Source organism: Protopterus annectens, chromosome 4.part0 (genome assembly GCF_019279795.1).
Source record: "Protopterus annectens isolate FY-2018-M chromosome 4.part0, PAN1.0, whole genome shotgun sequence".
Classification (NCBI taxonomy): Eukaryota; Metazoa; Chordata; order Ceratodontiformes; family Protopteridae; genus Protopterus; species Protopterus annectens.
This window is the reverse complement of record NC_056733.1, coordinates 835751486-835772004: the sequence shown is the minus strand read 5'-3', so window position 1 is coordinate 835772004 and position 20519 is coordinate 835751486. Positions and strand designations below refer to the sequence as shown.

The following is a 20519-nucleotide window of genomic DNA, read 5'->3' as shown; positions in this document are numbered from 1 at the left end:
GAAGTGGAAGCCTGCCACCGCCTAGAAGAGGGCTAGCTGCCTGCCCCCTAGAAGATTTGTAACCTCTAGTCCTGGAACGGTACTGTCTGCTGGTATCAGGAAAGGTCCAACTCTTGGAAGGGTAATTCCTGCTAAAGCGAGGGAGTTGAACTTGCAGAAAATCCTTAACAGTTTGCATGGACTTGGCCTTATCCTCCATCTTCTTAAGTACCTCCTCAGCTTTGCTGCCAAAAAGATTGCCTTTGTGCAAAGGCACATCCAAAAGCTTAGCCTTAACAGGTCCTGGAAGAGGCTATTCTCTGAGCCAAGCGTGCATTCTAATAAAAGATCCACTAGCCGTAGCCCTGCTGGAGACCTCAAGGATGTCAAAACCACAATGCAAAGAATACTTATTGACCAGAGTGGCTGAATTCAACAAATCCTGCATGTCTTTACTCTCTGCCAAAAGAGGTACACTTGTTATCTTAGACTTAATAGCCTCCAAGGTGTGTTTCTGGTACTTCAGCTTATGAAAAAGGCAACTGGTAGCCCTAATAGCTAGGGTGGCAAAGGTATAAGTTTTCTTGCCCCACCTATCTAGTTTCCTGGATTCCCTGTCAGAAGGAACAGGATTCCTGGTACCAGTGGCCTTAACTCCTTTAGGGCCCTGAGAAATAACCTCTGGATCCGCCAACGGGTTCCTGAAAAGAAACAGATGAAAATCAGAGACTCTGTAAGTATCGGTCAGGTTTCCTGGGAGCAGGGGGAACCGAATTTGGAGATAAGGAATTTTCCAGAAAAACATCAACAACTTCCAACACAGGGGAATACCAAGAGACTTATGCTGAGGTAAATCAAGAAACTCCCTAATCCATTTCTAATATTGGGGACAATCCTGACGTTTTCATTTAAAATGTTCCCTGAGGGTATTTAAAGTGTCACCAAAAGAGAAATACTCTGGAGGAGAGGCCGAAGGGATGGACTCCACTGTACCTGAATCCTTAAAGGGAGAAAGCCAGAGAAAATTCCTCTTCTTCAGCAGAAATGCTGGAAGAATCAGATCCTGAACAGGACAAAACCTCAGGAGAAACATCCTTTTAGGAGGATGAAGCTGAGAACCCCTAATAAGAGTTAACAAATCATTAGCCATTTTAACCATCTGGGATTGAGGAGAACTAGAAGAAACTGGAGCTTGCCTTTTCACAGGCTTACGAATGGAAGGCTTATCTGCAAGCCTGAAGGACTCGGGAAGCCTGGCAACCGTCGAAGGATCAGCAGGAGTCGAAGGAGAAGTTTGCTGTCAGAGCGCAAAATGGAGGCCTCAGATCCCGGAGTCAGCTTATCAGTTCTAGCTCCAGCAAAAGAGGCGACTGGCGACAGGTCAAAAGACAAACTGGAGGCCGAAGGCCTAAGGGACTCGGACTCAATTAAGGCCTGCTGTTGTACATCTGCGGACTGCAGGGACGGCAAAAGCATCTCAATGGCTCCTGCCTGACTGACTACTAACTTAACCTCATCTGAGGACTTCGTTTTCTGTGGCCTGTCGTGGTCCTTGTCCTTATGATTTTTCAGAATATCCGAAGCCTGAAGACCAGCAGACGCCATGCCAACAAACTTAGGCCAAACTCCAAAATGCCTGACCAAAATCTTAGCCCGACGACTGACCGTACACGAATTAAAGGAGGCATAGAGATCACAATTGGGAAAGTACAGTTGTATACACTTACCATAAATGTAGATGTTCGAGTGTATTCACTGTTGCAGTCATTACATTTGGGTAATCTGCTGGCAGGTTGCCCTCAACTGGCCTGAATTCCAAAGTCTTGGGTCCTGCGTCAGTTGCTGTCTCCTCTTCCATGACGTCAGGGGTATAAAACATGCAGCCGGCGCCATTTTCTTTAGTTTTTCTTGCCCCCGATGTCAGGTGCCCCCAGAAAAGGTAGCCATAAAATATATATATCTATATACATGCATCAATATAAACTTTACCTTCATCTACAAGCAAATACACCACATAGGTTGTAGGAGATAGAGAAGGAGATAGAGAAGGAAAGATAAACTGTAGAATGACAGGGGGATGGCGGGAGGGTAACCTGGACTGCAACAGTGAATACACTCGAACATCTACATTTATGGTAAGTGTACACAACTGTACGATGTTCTTCGTGTTTCACTGTTGCAGTCATTACATTTGGGTAGAATCCCAAAACTATGGTTGGGAGGATGGAGCTAAACAGCTTTAGGTGCGGCTATAAGGCCCTGCAGCACAGCAGTGGCAAAGCCTGCCCTGGACCTAGAGTAAAAAGACAAATAATAATGCTTTGTAAAGGTGTGAACAGAACTCCAGGTAGCAGCCTCTAGAATGTCTTTGGTTGGTAATCCTCTGAGAAAGGCTGCCAAAGTAACTGCAGCTTTGGTGGAATGAGACCCAATGCCCTTGGGCACAGGTTTACCATGGAGTAAGTAGCAGAAACGGATGCAGTGGCTTATCCACTTTGAAATTCCTTCTGATCCTGCAGCTTATGACACTAGTAATTGTTCAGTTTATCTTAGAGCTTTTGTCTTGCTCAAGTAGAATCTTAGCTGTCTGTGTGCGTCCAAGGAATGCAGAATTCTCTCCACTTTGTTCTGTGGATTTGGATAAAAAAGTTGGCAGATGAACTGTTTGGTTAAGAGCCACACTGGAAACCACCTTAGGCATAAAAGTAGGATTTGTCCTTAAGAGACACTCTGTCTGGGTAAAAGATGATAAAAGGCTCCACAGCCATGAGGGCCTGTAGCTCTGAAACTCTTCTTGCTTAAGTAATTGCTAGTAGCAGAGCTGTCTTCCATGATAAGAACTTTATATCAGCGGTAGCGGCTGGTTCAAATGGAGGCAGGGTGAGCTTTTCCAACACAACTGAGGTCCCATGCAGGTAATGGTGATCTTCTAGGAGGCCTTAGGTTTTTGGCTCCTCTAAGATACTGCTTTAGTAAAGGATGAGAAAAGATTGGTGGCTCTGTATTGTAATGAGCCGAAATGGCAGAGGCATGGATTTTGATTGATGAGAAAGATGGGCCTTTGTCAAGCATCTCAGTTAAGTATTGTACTATCTGAATAATATGTGGTTCTGCTGTATCAGTTCTTTGTGCTTGATTCCAAGCACAGAATCTCTTCCATTTGTCAGCATAAGATTTTCTAGTACTAGGCCTTCTGGCTTCCAAAATGACATCCATTGCAGCTTTACTGAGGTGTCGTTCGTATGATTACATGATTCGCCATGCTGCCAGGTTCAGACAGTAGTTGTGGTCTTTGAGGCAAGTTACAAGCATATTCCTTAGGACTGGGTACCAGTATTGGCGGGGCCAGTCCGGGGCAATTAATATCATCTTTGGCTTCTCTTGTCTGACTTTTAGGATGACCTTGGGTAGAAGAGGCAGAGGAGGAAAGGTGTAAAAGGACAGGTTTTTCCAACTGAAGGATAGGGCGTCCACTTTCCATGCTTGTCTGTGATAAGTCCTTGTGCAGAATCTTTTCAATTGATAATTTTGTGGAGAGGCAAATAGATCTAGGTCTAGGCTCCCCCATTTCTCTGTTATCATGCTGAATACTTGTGGATTAAGTTTCCACTCGTGAGGATCCATAAGGTTTCTGCTTAAATCGTCTGCCAAAGTGTTCTGTTTTCCTGGCAGGAATTGAGCTTGAAGATTTATTTGGTAGGTCAAAGCTGGGTCCCACAGTGCCATGGCTAATCTGCAAAGGGGGTATGAGTGTGTGCCCCCTTGCTTGTTTATATACCACATGACTGTGGTGTTGTCCGTCTTTATCAGTAGTTGTCCTGGAAGAAGTAAGTCCTTGAGGCTGTTAGGGCAATTTGAGCAGCTAGCATCTCTTTCTGGTTGATATGTAGATGCATTTGATTTGGTGCCCATATGTCCTGAATGCATCTTCCTGCCATGTGGGACCCCAGGCATAGTCTGATGCGTCTGTTGTTAAGGTTTGGCTGGCAGGGGGTAGAGTGAAGGGCCGTCCCATGTTCTGGTGACAGGCCTTTGCCCACCATAGAAACTCCTGTTGCAGGCAGGGGATGAGAGGAATCATTGTTTCCAGACTGCGACAATGCTGACTCCATAAACTTTTTAGGTACCATTGAAGTTTCCTCATATGCAGTCTTGCATATGGAATTAGTAGGATGCAGGATGCCATGAAGCCCAGAGCCTGCAGAATTTGTCTTGCAGAAGACTGGGTTTTTGCTGCCATCAGCTTGAAGCAAGTAGTCAGTTACCTTTGTCTGGCATGAGGTAAGCCATCTGGGCAGCTGTATGCAAGCTTGCACCCAGGAATGTTATCTTTTGAGAAAGTACCAGTTGTGATTTCTTTTCGTTTATTGTGTACCCTAGGCATGCTAGAAGCCTTTTCACAAATGCCAGGTGTCGTAGAAGAGTGTTCTTGTTCTCTGCTTGAATGAGATAATCGTCCAAGTACGGGTATGTTTGAATATTTCTTTGTCTGCAAAATAAAATTACTGGTGCCAGGCACTTAGACCCTAGACACAGCAGATAAGCCAAAGGGCAGTGCAGAGAATTGGTAATGCATTAAGCCAGCCTTGAATCTGAGGTATCTTCTGCACGACTGTCTTACTGGGACATGCAGGTATGCCTCTTAAGTCTAAAGTCACCAGCCAAGCATTCTTGCCCAGCATGGGCAGAAGCTGTTGCAAAGTGGGCATTTTGAATTTTGGAATGTCCAGATATGTGCTCAAAAATCGATAAATCCAGTATTGGCCGCCAGGCCTTGTCCTTTCTGGGTACAAAGAACAGTCTGGAGTAAAAACCTTGTCCTTTTTCCTGTTCCGGTACTGTCTGAATGGCCCCCATATCCATGAGGGACATTACATGTTTCTGTGCCTCTGCCCATTGTTTTTTTGGCAGGTCTTGCCAACCATTTGTCATTGGCAGAGTGTGGAAATGGAATCTATATCCCTGTGATACGATGTTCAGTACCCACTTGTCCTGTGTTATTAAGTGCCAATTTTGAGCAAAAAGTGCTAATTTCCCCCCTATGGATGCTGCCAAAAGATAAGTGCTTGGTGTAGGCCAAGGGATGTCATTGGGACTGCTTTCTGTAGGTTTGCGCTTTATCTCCTCCAGATTTGGAGGTGGATGCGCCCTATTGCTTTGACCTGTATGAGTCCTGAACCTGGTACCTGGAGCCTTTAGGGCATCTGGATTTGCCCGTTTGAGCTCTGTCTGACACTGGAAAGGACCGATTTTTTTGTAGGCCAGTGTCTACTGAATCTAGGTGGCTGCACTTGTAAGAAATCTAACAGTTTGCATAGACTTAGCTTTGTCTTCCATTTTCTTTAAAACCTCTTCTGCCTTAATACCTGTTACGGTCCATTATTATAATTCTGTGGTTAATACAGTTGAGAAGTGACACAAGACACCAAGGCACAAGCTTAAACAGTTCATTACCATAATCAACAAATTAAATAAAAAATAAAGATGTCTGTACTTACAAGCATTAAAGGAATTATCAAGCCCACTGATAGGGGAACTCTAATCTATACAGTGCAGCTATCTGTTTAGTCAACACACTTGCAGGCACAGATACATCCAAGAACTCAGTCTAAATGTTCGTGTTGATCAAAGCAAATCAGTCAAATCAAATCCAGAAGATGAGTTCCGTTAAGACAGGGCTGGCACTGGCAAAATAGCTGTATGCTCAGTTCAGGCTAGTGCAAAGATCAGTCAAATCTGGATGGTGAGTTCCATCCTATTATCAGCCTTTGAGCTTTTTATAGGTTTGGGCAGGCCATAGGGTCAACAGGTTTGGCTGAGACACCCAGATCATAAGTTTAATCATAAACTGATGGAATATTTTAGAAAATTATAAATTATTTCCTAAGTTGTAAACAAGTCCTGTAATGTCTGCTTTTATGCATTACCTCCTCTTCTAAGAGAACAGTTATCCCTTAGCTGACTGCAGACCTGTGATGGTTCCTCTTATTTGACTCTGTAAGCTGATAAACATTTTTTTCAGGTTAATCAAAATTCAACACACTAAAGTTTAGTAAACAAGGTTTGCACTTAAAGCATGTGTCTAGCATATTTTACAAAAAAGTTATACACAAGATGCAGTCCCTTAATATAACTGTTGTCATTTCATTGTACGCAGCAGTGAGGTGGTCGAGGCACCTAATAATTTGGGCAAGCTGTGTGGGCCCATCACAATACCAAACAGAGAATCATGCTGTAAAGGTGCATCTAGCAATTTAGCTTTAACATGATCAAGCAAATTTTGTTCCTTTAACCAGGCATGCCTTCTAATCACAGATCCAGTAACTGCGGCCCTGCAGGAGGCCTCTAAAGAATCAAAACCACATTGCAAAGTATGCTTTCCAACTTGTTCAGCTGCATGCAATAATTCCTGCAATTCCTTATTTTCTGCACATTCTGAAATCAACATCATTTTCTGTTTCAGCAATCCCATAACATAACTTAAGCATATGAACTTGACAGTTTAAGGCCCTAATTGCCAAGGTTGCAGATGTATAAACCTTTTTTCCCCATCTGTCCAGCGCCCTTGAATCTCTGTCAGAGGGTGTAGGGTTTTTTGCTGTTGAGGCCTTAATTCCCTTTGGACCCTGTGAAATAGTTTCAGGATCAGCAGCAGGGTTTCTAAATAAAAATTTATGAGAGTCAGGGACCCTGTAATACCTGTTAGGCTTACTGGGAGCCAGAGGTAAAGAGTCAGGGGTCAGGCTTGACTCCGAAAAAACATTATCCACAATGTCTAACACAGGGGGAATGGCTAAAGGCTTGTGCTGAGGGAGGAGGAGGAAATCCCGGAGCCTCTTTTTTGATTCTGAGAAGTCTTGACTCTCCCAGTGAAAATGCTCCCTCAAAGTATGCAAGGTTTTTCCAAATGAATAATCCTCAGGAGGAGATACAGATGGAATAGACTCCTCAGCATCAGAATCTTCATAGGGAGGTAAAGATAATTCCTGATCAGAAGAGGAATCAGAAACCTGCTCTGAAGATTCATAGTCCGTCAGTGTCTTGCCTAGGCCTCTTATCTGGAGGGGGATGGGTACCCCTGATCAAGGTAATAAGGTCTTCAGCCATTTTGATCATCTGTTTTTTAGGCATAGAGGCCTGTGCACGTGTCTCAGGCGTCGTTTTTTTAGTTTTAGAAGTTGCTTTAGTCTTTGGCTTTGCAGCTGTCATCGGTTTGATATACAAATGCTGAGGTCTGAATACACCATCAAAAGCTGGTGCCTGCTCTGCGGCTCTGGACCCATCCGAGAAAGATACATCCGTCGGTCCAATACCTTGATTATCTTGCGGCATGCCGGACTCCACATAGGTGTCGGCAGAGGCCTGCGACTCAAAGGTAGCGGGTATCAGGGTCTGCGAAAGCGCCTCACTGAGTACCGGCGAACTGGCGACTGGCTTAGGAGAAGCTTCTTCGTCGGTTTTGGGTCTCGACTGCCTTTCTCTGTCCTTTTCTTTCCATTTTTTATGTACTCCGATAGTCTGATTGCTATCCGACGACATCTCTGGGTAGTTAAATCTGTTTCCAAAATACTTAGATGCAAAAATATACAGATGCTTTATAGTGTGTTGGTTAAATCTAGCACAAAACCGACAGCCAGGCACGTTGTGATCAGGGCCTAGGCAAGGAATACAGTATAAATAGAAATCCTTATGAGGTATTTGCTTCCCACAAGTAATACAATTATTAACTTTTTCTGACATCGGTAAAAAAAAAAGAAAAAAGTTTCCCCAACGGGGTACTTAGCTTTATTGAAGACTTCGGTTCTGAAACTCAAACGCGAATATTTCAGTAGTTTGCCAACCGGCACTTGCGAAACACTTCTGCTTCGGGCACCGCGCGGCAAGAAAGACTAAAGAAAATGGTGTCAACTGCATGTTTTATACCCCTGACGACCTGACATCATGGAAGAGGAGACCGCAACTGATGCAGGACCCAAGACTTTGGAATTCAGGCCGACTGAGGGCAACCTTTCAGCAGATTACCCAAATGTAATGACTGCAACAGTGAAACACTAAGAACATAGCCGTGGTCAAGGCCTAAACAGACAATGAATAGGAATGAAAATGTCTATGGGGAATCTGCTTTCCACATGTAAAGCAATTATTAACCTTTTCTGACATTCGTTAAAGCAAGAAAAAAGGATCCCCAATGGGGTACTTAGCTGTAGTAGACTTCAACTCCTGTAGTCAGAAACCAACCAAAGTAATCTGCCGACCGGCACTCGTGCATGAAAAGCTTCTGCTTCGGACTCCAAGGCAAGGGAGACTGAGGAAGTGACGTCGGCTGCTTCCTTTTGTATCGGACGACCTGACGTCCTTTACAACCGACGGCAGCCGATGTGGTATTCTGGCCGATGGAGGGCTATCAGGAGCCGGATAACCTATTTGTTAGGACTGCAACAGTGAAACACAATGAACATCAGCTGAGGTTATCATCCAAACATACGCCTTTTGGAAGGTATCCCAAAAAGAAGTCAGCGAGTTACAACCCATTTGTCATAAATACTGCAAAAGTGATTTCAGTCAGGATTTTACAACTTATTCTAAAACTGCTTGAGCAGACATTTAATTCAGCCAACAAAACAGTCTCCTAGTTCATTAAAGTGCATTGGTACAGATCCCGTTCTTACCCTTTTTTACCTTGCCATACGATGTGTACAGTGCTAGGATACATTTTCCTCACTTCATGCTGTCTGTGGCCTATACTATCATATTATTCTTTATAAAAGATAATATTTTCCCCTGCTCTGACAGTAGTTACCCTTTACAACAAGTGAAGTCAAGGCAGTGTTAACGTAGACATGTTTTGACAGATTTTAATGCTGTACCTTTGATTGTGTGGGATGCCTATATTAAAGGCAATGGATACAAACCTAGGTCACCAAGGATTTAGTGGATTTTTTTTTTTTGGGGGGGGGGGGGCTTAGAAGTTTACAAAACATTTTACTACAAAAAAAAAAAAAGCCAAAAAATACTATAAAAGTGTCAATGGGGTTATACAATGAAAAAAAAAAACCACTAAGTACCATAGACACAGACAGGTAGTGTGAAAATTTCATTTTTAATATGCATTCTAAGATACCATCTTACCCATGCCCAAAGGGCGATATGAAATAGAAGCAGCAATGAACACGGTTGTCCACAATGTGTCTTCGGTTTAAACCACTTTCATCATGAAGGTACCGTTCAAACTGATTGTCAATGTAGTGAATTATTGTCTTGAAACTACACAGAAAGAGAGATGAAAAGACAATTGAGACTAGCCTTTGACTTTCCTGTATCTTTACTACACTATTTGTAAGTGAATCATTACATAAAGTTAAAATGCAAAACAGATTCTAATTCACCTCTTAGTGTTGTAGCTAAACCTGAATGTATAAAAAAGTACAGTTTTGTACCTACCATAAATGTAGATGTTCGAGTGCATATACTGCTGCAGTTATTACACTTGGGTTATCCTGCCGTCAGGCGGTTCCCCAGTCAGCCTGAGCTCCAAAGTCTTGGTCCGGCGTCGGTTGTTGTCGCCTCCTCCCTGACGTCAGTGGGACAGGGGTATACAAGATGCAGCCGATGCCATTTTCTTCAGTTTTTCTTGCCCCAGATGTCAGGTGCCTCTAAATAGGTAGGCAATTCCAATTGCTAATAAAACATACATAAAAAAAAAAAAAAAAAAAAAAAAAAAAAACTTACAGCTACCAGCAAATACTCCCCATAGGTAGTAAGGGTAGAAAACATAGGTACGTACCAGCCAATAAGAGGGGAAGGAGGAAGGGTAACATGGACTGCAGCAGTGTATACACTCTAACATCTACATTTATGGTAGGTACAAAACTGTACTATGTTCATCGTGTTACACTGCTGCAGTCATTACACTTGGGTAGAGTCCCAAAGCTGAGGAAGGGTGGCTGGTTCTATAAGGCATTAGGGGTGGCTATAAGGCCCTGCAGCAGCAAAGCCAGCTCTGGATTTAGAGTATAGAGGCAGATGGTAATGCTTGGTGAAGGTATGTACAGAACTCCAAGTTGCTGCTTCCAAAATATCCTTGGTAGGTACTCCCCTGAGGTAGGCAGTTGAAGTGGCTGTTGTCCTGGTGGAGTGAGATCTAATTCTGCTAGGTACAGGTTTTCTATGGTATGTGTAGAAGAAACGTATACAATGTCCTATCCATTTTGAAATAGTCTGTTTTGAAATGGCTTTTCCCTGTGCTCCTGCAGCATATGCTACCATTAATTGCTCAGATTTTCTGAAAGCTTTGGTTTTGTCCAAGTAGAAGCGTAACTGCCTGTGAATGTCCAAAGAGTGCAGTAGTCTCTCCCCTTTATTCTGTGGTTTAGGATAAAGTGAATAGTTTGGTTTAGAGCCACACTGGATACCACCTTTGGCATTAAAGTAGGGTTAGTTCTTAAAGACACCCTGTCCTGGTGGAGTACGAGGAAAGGTTCCACTGCCATTAGTTCCTGTAATTCTGAAGCTCTTCGTGCTGATGTTACTGCCAGGAGCAGAGCAGTTTTCCAAGAGATATATTTTAATTCTGCTGTGTTGGCTGAATCAAAAGGAGGTAAAGTTAGCTTCTCCAAAACAAAGTTGAGGTCCCAAGTTGGAGTAGGTGCTCTACAGGGCGGTCTTATGTTTTTAGCCCCTCTGAGGTACTGTTTTAACAGAGGATTAGAGAAAATTGGTGGATCCATGTTGTATTGAGCAGAGATGGCAGAGGCGTGGATCTTGATGGATGAGAAGGAAAGTCCTTTGTCCAGCATCTCAGTTAAGTATTGTAGTATCTGAGGAATGCTTGGGACAAGAGGGTCAAGGCTGTGAGCTTGGTTCCAGGCACAGAATCTCTTCCATTTATCCGAATAGGCTTTCCTGGTACTAGGCCTTCTGGCCTCCAGAATGACATCCATAACAGCTTTGGAGAGAGGCATTGCTTGCTTGACTAAGGAATCTTCCATGCAGCTAGGTTTAAGGTCTTTAGCTGGCTGTGTAGTATTTGTTTGTTGTGTTCAGTCAGCAGATGTGGTATTTGAGGCAAAATCCAGGGTGGTTCTTGTGCTATGCTCCTTAAGATTGGGTACCAGTGCTGGCGTGGCCAGTCTGGTGCAATCAGGATCATCTTTGGCTCTTCCTGCCTGGCTTTTATGTGTACCTTTGGCAGAAGAGGTAGTGGTGGGAAAGCGTATACTTGTAGGTTCTCCCAGCTGAATGAGAGGGCATCCACTTTCCATGCTTGTGGATGGTAACTCCTTGTGCAGAATTTTTGTAGCTGGCAGCTTATTGGGGATGCGAACAGATCTATGTCCGGGCTCCACCATTTCTGTATTATCATTCTGAATATTTGTGGATTCAACTTCCGCTCGTGGGGATCCATGATGTTTCTGCTCAAGTCGTCTGCCAGTGTGTTTTTCTCTCCTGGCAGGAATTGGGCTTGCAGATGAACTTGAAGGTTTATAGCTGTGTTCCACAAGGTTACAGCTTGTCTGCATAGGGGGTAGGAGTGACTGCCCCCTTGCTTGTTTATGTACCACATAACTGTGGTGTTGTCTGTCTTTAGTAGTAGTTGCCCTGGATGCAGCAGGTCCTTGAAAGCTATAAGCGCATTTTGTACAGCTAGCATCTCTTTTTGATTGATGTGAAGATGCCTTTGTTCTGCGGGCCACGTGCCCTGAATACATTTGCCTGCCATGTGTGCTCCCCAGGCATAATCCGATGCATCTGTTGTCAGTGTTTGCCTGGCTGTGGGTTGTGTAAAATGCTGTCCCTTGTTGAGGTGACAAGCTTGAGCCCACCATTGAAACTCCTGTTGAAGGCAAGGGATTAGTGGTATAACTGTTTCCAAGCTTTGATAGTGTTGAGACCATACATTCTTTAGGTACCATTGTAGTTTCCTCATATGCAGTCTGGCATATGGAATTAGTAGTATGCAGGATGCCATGTAACCCAAGGCCTGCAGAATTTTTCTTGCAGGGAGTTGGGTCTTTGTTGGCATCAATTGAAAATATTGAGTCAGGTGTCCTTGTTTGTCTGGTGTGAGATAAGCCATCTGGGCCGTTGTGTTCAAGCTGGCACCCAGGAATATAATCTCTTGTGAGGGCACTAGTTTTGATTTCTTTTTGTTTACTGTGTACCCCAGGCAACTTAACTTTTTTACAAACGCCAGATGCTTTAGAAGAATGTCCTTGCTCTCTGCTTGAATCAGGCAGTCATCCAGGTACGGATAAATTTGAATTCCTTTCTGTCTGCAAAATGCAATTACTGGTGCCAAGCACTTTGTGAAGATCCTGGGCGCAGTAGATAAGCCAAAGGGCAGTGCAGAGAATTGGTAGTGCATTGACCCAGCTATGAATCTGAGGTATCTTCTGCAGTTTTGCCTGATAGGGACATGCAGGTATGCCTCTTTGAGGTCCAAAGTCACGAGCCAAGCTTTCTTGCCCAGCATGGGAAGAAGCTGCTGTAATGTCAACATTTTGAATTTCGGAACATCCAGGTAAGTGTTTAAAGATGAAAGATCCAGAATGGGCCTCCAGGCTTTGTCCTTTCTGGGTACCAGAAAGAGTCTCGAGTAAAATCCTTGTCCTTGCTCCTGTGATGGTACCTTTTGAATAGCTCTCATATCCATGAGTGCTGTAATTTATTTTTGAGCCTCTGCCCATTGATTTGGTGGCAGATTTGGCATTCCTTTTAACCTTGGCAGAGTGTGAAAGTGGAACCTGTAACCTTGAAATACAATGTTGAGAACCCATTTGTCTTTGGTGATCATTTGCCAATTGTGGTAGAAGAGTGCCAGTTTTCCTCCCAAGGGGGCTGCCAAGAAGGATTTGTTTGGCAGCTGTAGTGGGAAGTCATTGGAGCCGCTTTTTATATGGTTGGGGCCTGTCTTCCCCTTCTTTCTGGCCTGATACAACCCATTGTCGAGGCCTGTAATGACCTTGTGTTTGACCTCTACCTCTTGGACGTCTGTATCTTCCCCTTTGAGGTCTGTCTATAATTGGAAAGGACCAATTCTTAGTTGGCCAGTTTCTGCTAAATCTAGGAGGCTGAACCTGTAAGAAATCCTTCACCATTTGCATAGATTTTGCCTTATCCTCCATTTTCTTTAATACCTCTTCTGCCATAACTCCAAATAACACATCCTGCTGCAGAGGTGCATCCAATAATTTTGCTTTAACATGATCTGGTAACGTATGTTCTTTTAACCAAGCATGTCTTCTAATGACAGAGCCTGTAACTGCTGCTCTGCAGGAGGCCTCTAGAGAATCAAAACCACATTGCAAAGTATGCTTTCCCACTTGTTCAGCTGCATGCAATAAATCCTGCATTTCTTTAAAATTAGGAGGATCTGATTCTGGAAGCATTCTTTGTTTTAACTGAGACAGTAAAAATTGCTGATATTTTAGCATGTGAAACTGGCAATTTAAGGCTCTCATTGCTAAAGTTGCAGACGTATATACTTTCTTTCCCCATCTGTCTAATGCTCTGGAATCTCTGTCAGAGGGAACAGGATTCTTGGCTGATGAGGCCTTAACTCCTTTGGGTCCCTGAGAAATAGTTTCAGGGTCAGCTGCAGGGCTTTTATACAGAAATTTATGCGAGTCAGGGACTCTGTAGTACCTGTCAGGTTTAACAGGGGCTGGAGGTAAGGAATCAGGATTTAAGCTGGATTCAGTATACACATCATCCACAATATCTAACACTGGCGGAATAGCAAAGGGTCTGTGTTGAGGTAATAAAAGGAAGTCTCTGAGCCTTTTCTTGGATTCTGAATAATCCTGGCCTTCCCAGTGGAAATGCTCCCTCATGGTATGTAGGGTTTCCCCAAAGGAGTAGTCCTCAGGCGGTGAGGCTGATGGAACTGATTCCTCAGCATCATAATCCTCATAAGGGGGTAAAGAGTATCCTAGGTCTGAGGATGAACCAGAAGAGATGGACACCTGGTCGGATGAGTCATAGTCTGCATCCGGCCTAAGCCTTTTATCAGGAGGGGGATGGGATCCCTGATCAGAGTGATTAGGTCTTTTTTTGAGCATTTGTTTCTTGGGCATGGAGGCCTGTCCTGGGGAATGCTGTATTTGTTTTTTAGACTTTAAAGGAGGCTTAGACTTAGCTGAGGGTTTAATGCTTAACTGAGTAGGTCTGAAGACACCCTCTGTAGCTGTGGGTTGCTCAGCTACTCTGGATCCCTCTGAAAGGTTAGTCTCTGTAGGCTGAAGAACTTGTGAGTCCGAGGGCCCAACCATCTCCACGTGGGAGTCAGAGGCGGCTTGCGGTTCTACAGAAGCAGTCGTCAGGGGCTGGGAAGGCGCCTCACTGAAAACCGGAGAACTGGCGACTGGCCTAGAAGAGGTTTCGTCGTCAGTTTTGGGCCTCGGATGCCTATCCTTGTCTGTGCTTTTTGTGTATTCCGGTCGTCGGAAGTTCCGACGGCATGGTATAAGAAGAAGTTATGTACTCACCATAACGTTCATCTGAGTAGGTGACTTCATTTGTCTGCAACCTTTGGGTCTTGGATCCGACTTCGGATCCGAGCCGGCAACTTATTTTACAGCTTATGGATCGAGCTCCTAGCTCCTCCCTTTACCCATAATCTCCTGCCAACCCTGATTGACCTCAGATCAAGTTTGCCCTTATACCAAATCTCAGACCAAAAAAGTGTCCCGAAAGGGACCAAGAAAGGACATTCAAGAATTGACTTCTGAAGGCCAGGGGGAAGGAGGGGGGGGGGGTTCAGATGGAACGTTATGGTGAGTACATAACTTCTTAATCTGAAGTAGGGACTTCATTTGTCAGCAACCTTTGGGCAGAGTCCCCAGCTACCTGAATCTTGGGCGGCCATCATGGAAGGATGTTCCGGAGCACTGCGGAGCCAAAGGATGCTCTCCCTCTGGAAATAACGTCCAGCTTATAATGGTTGATAAAGGTATGAGATAAGGCCCAAGTGGCTGCAGAGCAAATATCATCCAAAGATACTCTAAATCTAAAGGCAGCAGAAGTAGATATGGAGCGAGTAGAATGCACCCATACTCCCTGAGATGCGGGCCTCCCCAAGGTTTCATAGGCCAGAAGAATACACTGTGAAATCCATCGTGATAAGGTGACCATAGAAATAGCTTTACCCGGATTGAATTTGTTCAAAGGAAATGAACAACTGATCGGATTGTCTGTGACCAGCAGTCCTATGAATGTAGAAACGCAGTTGTCTGTGCACGTCTAAGGAATGCAGCTTGTATTCTCCTTTATTCTGGTACTTATGGAAGAAAACTGGCAGGTTAATGGACTGATTGATATTGGTTTCTGAGGCCACCTTAGGAAGAAAGGAGGGATTGGTCCTGAGGTACACTCTATCCTGATGAAAAAACAAGTAGGGAGGTTTCGCACAAAAGGCCTGAAGTTCAGAAACTCTTTTCGCTGAAGTAATGGCAACAAGGAACGCCGTTTTTCCAGGAAAGGTATTTAAGTTCGGCTGAGGCAACTGGTTCAAAGGGAGAGGCAGTCAAGGCTTGAAGGACTAATGATAAATCCCAAGGGGGTTACAGCTTCCTTGACAGGAGGCCTGAGCAGGAAAGTACCCTTGAGGAAGGTTTTACATAATTTCGCAGTCATCAAGGGAGCTGTCTCGTGTCCCACATGGTAATGAGAAATGGCTGCTAACTGAACCTTGGCCGTAGAACAGCTATCTCCCCGTTGAAAAAGTCCGGTGAGGAAATCCAAGACGGACGGCAACGAAGCTGTGAAGGGATCTATGTTATGGTGTTCCGCCCAGATGGAAAAACGCTTCCATTTACTGCGATAGACTTTTCTAGTAGAAGGTTTATGTGCTTCCACCAAGATGGCTTTAACTGGTGAACAGATGCCGGGAGTCCTGACTAAGAGTGGAACTGGAGCAGCCAAGTTGTCAGCTTCAGGTTGTCCAGATTCGGGGTAGGTAGACCTAAGGGATGGAATATTAGATCCGGAATGGGATCCAGAATCCAGGGAGGATTCACCAGATGAGACCACAGGTAAGGGAACCAAATTTGACGAGGCCAGAATGGGGCAAGGAGGATCATTCTGCTCCCCAACAGAGAGGCTTTCTGTATAAGTTTCAGCATCAGGGGTAGAGGAGGATAGGCATAAAGGGAGACCGGGAGGCCAAGCATGCACTAGAGCGTCTCTTGGGGTTTCCCTGAAGGGGGGAATCAGAGCGAAGAAGCTGGAGCATTTAGTGTTTGAGGAAGTGGCAAAAAGATCGCAGCAGAGTTGCCCCAATCCGGCAAAAATCCGCTTCGTAACCTGGGAATTGAGAGACCACTCGTAAGGGGAAAGAATAGTGCGGCTGAGCTTGTCCGCCAGAATGTTGGACCGTCCCGGAATGTGCGTTGCGATAAGGAAGCGGTTGGTGGAGATTGCCCATTCCCACACCCTCATGGCCTCTCGACAGAGAGGGTAGGACCTGGCTCCCCCCTGTTTGTTGATGTACCAGACAACTGACATGTTGTCCGTCTATATCGCAACAGTTCCTACGGGGAGAAGGTTCTGAAGTGCTTGCAACGCCAGCAGCAAAGCCCTTATCTCCAGAACGTTGATATGCAAGGAGGTCTCTGCGTCGTTCCACGTGCCTTGGACCGTTCTGCCTGAGCAATGCCCCCCCCCCACCAGAAGAGAGAGGCGTCCGTGGTCACCGTGGCGAGAGGAGGCGGCATGCAGAAGGGTTGTCCCATATGGAGATCCGGGGACTGAAGCCACCATAAGAGGGTCCTCCTGCAAGCCCTGCTGAGTGAGATAGGGTGACTGAGGGGGAGAAACTGAAAGGACCATTGGACTAAAAGGGTCCACTGTAGCACCCTCATATTCAGACGAGCGCATGGAAGAAGAGTTATTGCTGCTGCCATGGAGCCTAGCACCCTCAGGATCAATTCCGCCAGTGGAGCTTTTGATTGGAGGATGGCCCGCACATGAAGTCTCAGATTTTGAATGAAGTCTCAGGTTTTGAAGTCGCTCCAAAGTGAGGAACGCTTGCAGACTTCTCATATCTAGTTTGGCCCCTATGAAATCTATCACTTGTGTTTGAGCAAGGGAGGATTTGTCCATGTTGACCGTAATGCCTAGATGGGGAGCTAGCTGGAGAAAGTGATTTCTGGCTGCGCAGAGTAGATGCCTTGTTGGGGCGGACAAGAGCCAGTCGTCCAGGTACGGGAAGACCTGCATTCCCTGGAGTCTCAGGTGGGCCGCTATGACTGCTAACACCTTGGTAAACACCCTGGGAGCTGTGGTGAGACCAAAGGGAAGGACCCTGAACTGATAGTGACCGTCTCCCAGCCGGAAGCGGAGAAACCTCCTGGATCGTCTGTCCATTAAAATGTGGTAGTACGCATCCTTGAGGTCTATTGAGCACATCCAGTCGCTCTCCTGCAAGAGGGGGAGAATGGACTGAAGGGTGACCATCCGGAATTCTTCTTTGGTTACTGACAGGTTCAAGAGTGAAAGGTTGAGAATCTGTCTCAAGTCCCCCGTCTTTTTTGGCACCAGAAAGAACCTGGAGTAAAACCCTAATTCGAGCTGATCTGGGGGGACGGGCTGGATGGCTCTTTTTGTCTAGCAGCTGCTGAATTTCTGCAGCTGCCGTCTCCCTCTGATCGGGTGGTACATCGGTGAGGTTTTTGAGTCTGGGGACATGGTGCAGTGGAATTTTGAAACCTCTGGACATGATATGAAGCACCCAGCGATCTGATGTAATGGACTCCCAAGCCGCCAGGTGCTTTGAGAAGCGCCCCCGACTGCCTCCAGAGTGGAGCAGTCGGGCAACCCCTCAGAGCTGCTGTGTGGGCCGATCAGAGAAGGTTTCTCTGGACCCAAAATTTCTCGGGGCCCCTCTGCCTCTAGAGCGGCATCCTCCCCGTCCTCCTCTGCCACGGAATGACTGGTTGTCCGGAGCAGGATGGGAATGTTGCGATTTCCGGAACCACATCTTCTTCTGTCCCTTTTGGTTCTTGGAGAAGGACCTCTGGGGAGCAGAGAAGCGGACTCCGACGGCAGACAACGTCTTCCCGTCCTTTTCGCTCTAAACAAGTGTCTCGCGAACGGTCTTGCCAAACAAGGCAGAACCATCAAAGGGGGCATTCGCAAAGGACGCCTTAAAGGGCTCCGCGAAGTCACAATGTCGGAGCCAGGCCTGACGTCTCATGACTAGACCTGCTCCACTGGCTCTAGCGGCTCCCTCTGTGGCATGGGACAAAAGCCGCATAGAGGTATTTGAAACCGATCTTAAGAGTGGCCATACGAGTGGAGTACAACTGCTTGTCCTCCGCCGACATGGACTCTGGGGGGAAGCAGCATATACTTTGATAAGATCTCGCTGAATCCTGATGACATGTGCCATGTAGTTCAGGGACCTTACTGAGAAGGTCGCTGAACTAAATACCAGCTTCCCGAGGCAATCCATCAAGCGGGACTCCTTGCTTGGTGGATGGACCGAGGGGCTCTCCTGAGCTAATTCCCTCTTGGTGGCTGCCGCCATCAACATGGCATCTACGGGGGGACCCTTGCTCCAATGGGACTGGTCTGCAGGGGGACTCAAAATTCTATCTGGGCGTTTGGGGACTGGCTCCACAGTGTCCGGCTCCTTCCACGCCCTGGTGGTGATAAGGTCCACCAGGGGGTTGGCCGGAGGGGGCACCCAAGAGGTAGACGGGCCTGCTTCGAATGCCTCCAGGAACACGGACTTGTCGGAGGAAGCCTTGGGGGCAGACCACCCCCCCCCGATCCTGAGCATTTCCATGATGTCTCCAAAGGAGACATCCTCGGGGGGTGACCTTGGGGAGCCTTCCCCTTCATCCAAGTCCGTGTCCTCTGTTAAGGACTCGGGAGAGTCCACGTTATGATTGCGAGGCACTTCCTCGGGGGGACTGTCCGAGGAGGTCTCACCAGCAATATCCTGTTCCAGTGGAACAGCCTGGGACATCGAAGCAGGCTGTCCCTGTGGCTGGGTGATGGAAGCCTGATCCAGCAGAGAGGGAGTGCAGGGTGGAGCCGATGCAAGGACCGGGGGTCCGGATACTTTCAACACAGCCCTCTCCACTACATCGAAGGCCGAGGGGGAGCCACTCTCCCTGGGATCCGAAAGCCGGCTCCCACTCGGTTCTGATGAAGGGATCGGAACCGGTGCAGAGGCCACCGGATCCGAAGGACCCGTGTGCTCCGACCTGGACGGAGTCGAAGGCACACTGAATCCCTCGGATCCGAAGCTCAGCCCACGGCTCCGAGAGGTCGGATCTGACGAAGGACCCGACAGACTGAAGGGCAGGGTCGGATCCGAAGTACCCAGTACTGTCGGCGCCGACCCACCCCCGGCTCCAACGCTGCCCGGCTCCAAGCACTCTGAACCCGGGAAGTGTGTCGGAGAAGGAGCTATCGGGGCAAAAAAAGGTGTCGAGCTCCACCCCAAAGGGGGGGGGGGGAGGCAAGAGCACTCCCATCTGCAGCTGGGCCTGGATGAACCTTCTCATCATCCGGTCCAAGTCTGCATCAGAAAGACTAGATCTCGACGAGGCCACCGAGGCGGGCCGGGAATGCCGCCTCGATGACCTCGACGGAGATCGGGTCTCCTCCTACTCGGGTCCCGGGGAAAAGCAAGGGGATTGGATTCGAGGAGGAGGGGACCTGGAAGCCATGGATAGAGAAGCCCGCTTAGCTGGGGGGGGCAGAAGCAGATGCCTCGGCCCGCCACTTACCGCCACTTGTGGTGCTTCTCCCTCCTTTTCTCCCTCCTGGCCTCCCTTTCCTCCGGCGTCTTAGTGGGAGTTTGAGTCCTGGCCGGGGGAAGGGGGGCAGAAGTGGCTACCACCAAGGACTGAGGGGGAGCCACGGGAGTACCAGAGGCCGAAGCCGGATCCGGGGGCAAAAGTCCCGCCAGAACCAACTTCGACCTCCGCTCTTTCAGTGCTCTGGGGTTGAACGCTGCACAAATGGAACACCCTGAGGACAGGTGTTCAACCCCAAGGCACGGAACACACAGAGTGTGGCCATCCGCCTGTGAAAGCTTATGGCCACACTCGGTGCACTTAGAAAAAATTGGTTTTGGGGCCTCCGATATTAGGAAAAAAATAAACTAACTACACAAACACACCAGGCCCCAAAAACACAAGCAGCACACACACACACGCTACGAACCAGTGAGGGGAGGAATTACACTAAAAATTAATAAAATGAACAAAAAGGGATCCTAAACACACACACTGTTTAAATAAATCAAAAAATTTTCTGTTTTGACAAGTTTTTTGAAGACTTATCTGATAAGTCGCCAGGAGCTCTGAAATCCAGCTGTCTCTTCTAAGAGCGGCAAACTAGATCTGAGGTCAATCTGGGTTGGCAGGGGATTATGGGTAAGGGGAGGCGCTAGGAGCTCAGATCCATAAGCTGTAAAATAAGTTGCCGGCTCGGATCCGAAGTCGGATCCAAGACCCAAAGGTTGTAGACAAATGAAGTCCCTACTTCAGATTTGAATTTTCTACCAAAATAATGTCAAACCAATG

The 20519-nt window shown here is 46.6% G+C and overlaps 1 protein-coding gene across 4 annotated transcripts in view; it reads right to left on the bottom strand.

The window, feature by feature from the left end:
• The window catches only part of SEPTIN2 (septin 2), a 1307428-nt gene that overhangs the window by 831655 nt on the left and 455254 nt on the right, over positions 1–20519 (bottom strand). For all 4 annotated transcript variants that reach the window (XM_044068783.1, XM_044068784.1, XM_044068782.1 and 1 more), the window contains one exon: positions 9109–9243. In XM_044068783.1, coding sequence (XP_043924718.1) covers positions 9109–9243 — 135 coding nt within the window. The remainder of the gene's footprint in view (positions 1–9108; positions 9244–20519) is intronic.